The 3,264-nt window shown below is 59.2% G+C and overlaps 1 protein-coding gene across 1 annotated transcript; it reads left to right on the top strand.

The window, feature by feature from the left end:
* Positions 1-1,509: 1,509 nt before the first annotated feature.
* On the top strand, positions 1,510-2,979 carry E0L32_006719 (uncharacterized protein; the record flags this gene model as incomplete). Its single annotated transcript, XM_031141383.1, has 1 exon — positions 1,510-2,979. The coding sequence occupies one exon, from the start codon at positions 1,510-1,512 to the stop codon at positions 2,977-2,979; it is 1,470 nt and encodes a 489-aa protein (XP_030994550.1).
* Between the last annotated feature and the right edge of the window lie 285 nt (positions 2,980-3,264).

Here is a 3,264-nt window from a genome sequence, read left to right as displayed (position 1 = left end):
GCGCAAAAGCCATCCAGCAATTCCAGCTACCTACCCAGGTACCCAAGGCACAGACCCGGACGCCCCGGTAGGGCGAGCGTCTGGTGGGCATATCAGCTGGGCAGCCACCGGGCATGGCGAAAAAGTATGTCGGGACAACTGAACGACGACCTGCTTCACAATGGCACCGACACTGGCACAACGCTACGTTACCCTCGTCGATTCGTCAATCAACTCGACAGTCGCTGCATTCGCATCACAAGACCCTACCTGATTTTCCCAGGACCAAGGAGCGAGAGACTGATCAATCCCAACATCAGTAGCTTTCGCGGTTCGCATTGCTAAGAAAGCAGGCCATCCAGGCCATGTGCGCTGCTGGCGAATTCCTTCAGGGCATGCTCTTACCTAACATATTGGCCTCTCAGCCACAGGCACGCTCGCAAAATGCAACGTGGGTCGGGTCCGGACCTGCGCAAAGCCCTAGCGGCCGAGTCGGGTCCTGAATAGCGCTAGATCAGCAAACCTGCAACGCCTGGAGCTAGAAAACTACAGTGGGTACCAGACGCTAAAAGCTTGACAAGTACTTGTACCAGTCTCTGGGAGCCTCCTGCTCCCTACTTTAGCCCAAAGTATCTCCTGATGCTCGAATCGGTCAGTCAACGGGGCAAAAACCAGCGCTTGTTTTACGTACTGGCAATGCCTTCAGGCTCCACCGCAGAGCCCACTTGCTCCCTTCCCACGCAAAACACTACGCTGCCATCTCTCGCATCTCGTACTCGACTCGCAGGCAAGCCGCGGCCGGAGTCTCCAGACCATGGCGGCCACTTGGCACTCAGGCCAGGGGTTCTGGATTAGGACCGACGAGCGGCCTATCCAGCACGCCCACTGGCTACGCAGGCTGGCAACCTCCGAGATGTCGTCGTCGAGCTCCAGTCCAGTGCCGGCGGTGGAGCGGCCCTGGTGCGGGCTTGGTAGGCTTGGTAGGCATCTAGTGGCATGAGGGTTATTATTAAATCTAGGATCATGCCTCTGCCCAGATCTCTCGTCTTCCCTCTTGGCTCATGATCTTGTGGGAAGACACCAAAGCTTGGCTACCAGCGCTGGCCCTGTCATCGAGTTGAACTACCCCGTGTTGCACGACGACCCTTGTATACGCGGAGACAGCATCCGGAGACTCATCCACCTCCAGACCAGCAAGGCCACAAGAACAAGCTGCTTAAATAGCATCCAGTCCACACTTTGTTTTGACTCTGTCCGTCTCGCCTCTTGGACTCAACTCCAAGCCCAAAGCCTGTTCGTTCCCCACGGGACAAGAAACCCTTTTACACAAACCAAACTCGGATATCAAGAGGCAACTCAAAGAGTGTTTGAGCCGGCCTCGACATCAACATACATACACACCCACCCTGAACATCGTGAAGAGTCAAGTCAGTTCTGCAAAACTCTGCACTGCCTTCCTCACAAGGATCTCAGCATTCAAACAAGGAAAGCTCGATCCTTACACAGACACACACACACACATACATCACCATGAACGGCAGCGACCAAATACAACCAACCCACTCCCGGGAAGACCACATCATCCCCGTCAAGCAGGTCAAGTCCAAGTCAAACTCCACAAGCAAGGACATGGCTCCCCAGGACCCAGAGGCGCGCACCTCGAGCGACGTCGACGGCATGTTCTCGGGCGAGGTGGTGGGCGAGATCCGCGAGCGCGAGTACCAGGAGGACATCGAGAAGAGGTTGACGAAACAGGGCGACGCCCACTTCCACCGCCTGGGCTGGAAGCGCCTGACCGTCGTCCTCATCGTCGAGGCCATCGCCCTCGGCAGTCTGAGCATCCCCTCGGCGTTCGCCACCCTCGGCATGGTGGCGGGCGTCATCGTCACCGTCGGCCTGGGTCTCGTCGCCATCTACACCAGCTACGTCGTCGGCCAGGTCAAGCTGCGCTTCCCGCACGTCTCGCACTACGCCGACGCCGGCCGCCTGATCTGGGGCCGCTTCGGCTACGAGCTCGTCGGCATCATGTTCTCCCTGCAGCTGACCTTCCTCGTCGGGTCGCACTGCCTGACGGGCACCATCGCCTTCCTCAACCTGTCCAACAACGGCGCCTGCTCCCTCGCCTTTGGCGTCGTCTCGGCCGTCATCCTGCTGCTGCTCGCCATCCCGCCCTCCTTCGCCGAGGTCGCCATCCTCGGCTACATCGACTTTGTGTCCATCATCCTCGCCATCGGCATCACCATCATCGCCACGGGCGTCGAGAGCAACGAGGCCCCCGGCGGCCTGGCAGCCGTGGCCTGGTCCGCCTGGCCCAAGGACGGCCTGACCTTTGCCGAGGCCTTCATCGCCATCACCAACATCGTCTTCGCCTACTCCTTCGCCGTCTGCCAGTTCTCCTTCATGGACGAGATGCACACGCCCCAGGACTTCCCCAAGTCCATCTGGGCCCTGGGCCTCATCGAGATCTTCATCTACACGCTGACGGGCGCCCTCATCTACGTCTTCGTCGGCCAGGACGTCAAGGCCCCGGCCCTGCTGTCGGCGGGACCCCTCATGTCCAAGATCGCGTTCGGCATCGGCCTGCCCGTCATCTTCATCTCGGGCTCGATCAACACGACCGTCGTGGCGCGGTACATCCACGGCCGCGTCTTCAAGGGCTCGGTCATCCGGTACATCAACACGCCCATGGGCTGGGCGACGTGGCTCGGCCTGTGCACGGCCGTCACCATCGTCGCGTGGATCATCGCCGAGGCCATCCCCTTCTTCTCGGACCTGCTGTCCATCTCGTCGTCGCTCTTCATCTCGGGCTTCACCTTCTACTTCCCCGCGCTCTTCTGGTTCCTGCTCATCAAGGAGGGCAAGTGGTACGAGCGCAAGAACCTGCTGCTCAGCGTCGTCAACGGCATCGTGTTTTTGATCGGCATGGTCGTCCTGGTCGGCGGTACTTACGCCAGTATCAAGGACATTGTGAGTTTTGAACTTTCTCCCAAGGGATTTTGACTCGGTCAGGTTTGCTAATATGGTGTCTTGTTACAGAGCGACCAGTTCAAGGCCAACACGGTCCGCGGCTCCTTCACCTGCGCCCCGATCTGAAAGATGCGCGCCCCGTATACAAACCAAACGAGGCCCGAGTCGCGTGGGTGTGTCCGGCGACGACGACGACGATGATGATGATGATGCTGCTGCCTGAGACAACATTTCGGCGTCATGCCAGCGCGGCTGCTGGGGATGACAATGGGGCGAAGGATCCGATGCAGCATTGACGAATGCGTTCCGAATCCACCT

The sequence above is a fragment of the Thyridium curvatum genome (genome assembly GCF_004353045.1).
Source record: "Thyridium curvatum strain D216 chromosome Unknown NODE_39_length_367864_cov_79.813791, whole genome shotgun sequence".
NCBI classification, from domain to species: Eukaryota; Fungi; Ascomycota; class Sordariomycetes; order Thyridiales; family Thyridiaceae; genus Thyridium; species Thyridium curvatum.
Note: the sequence above shows the minus strand (reverse complement) of the source record. Positions and strands in the feature narration are given on the sequence as shown.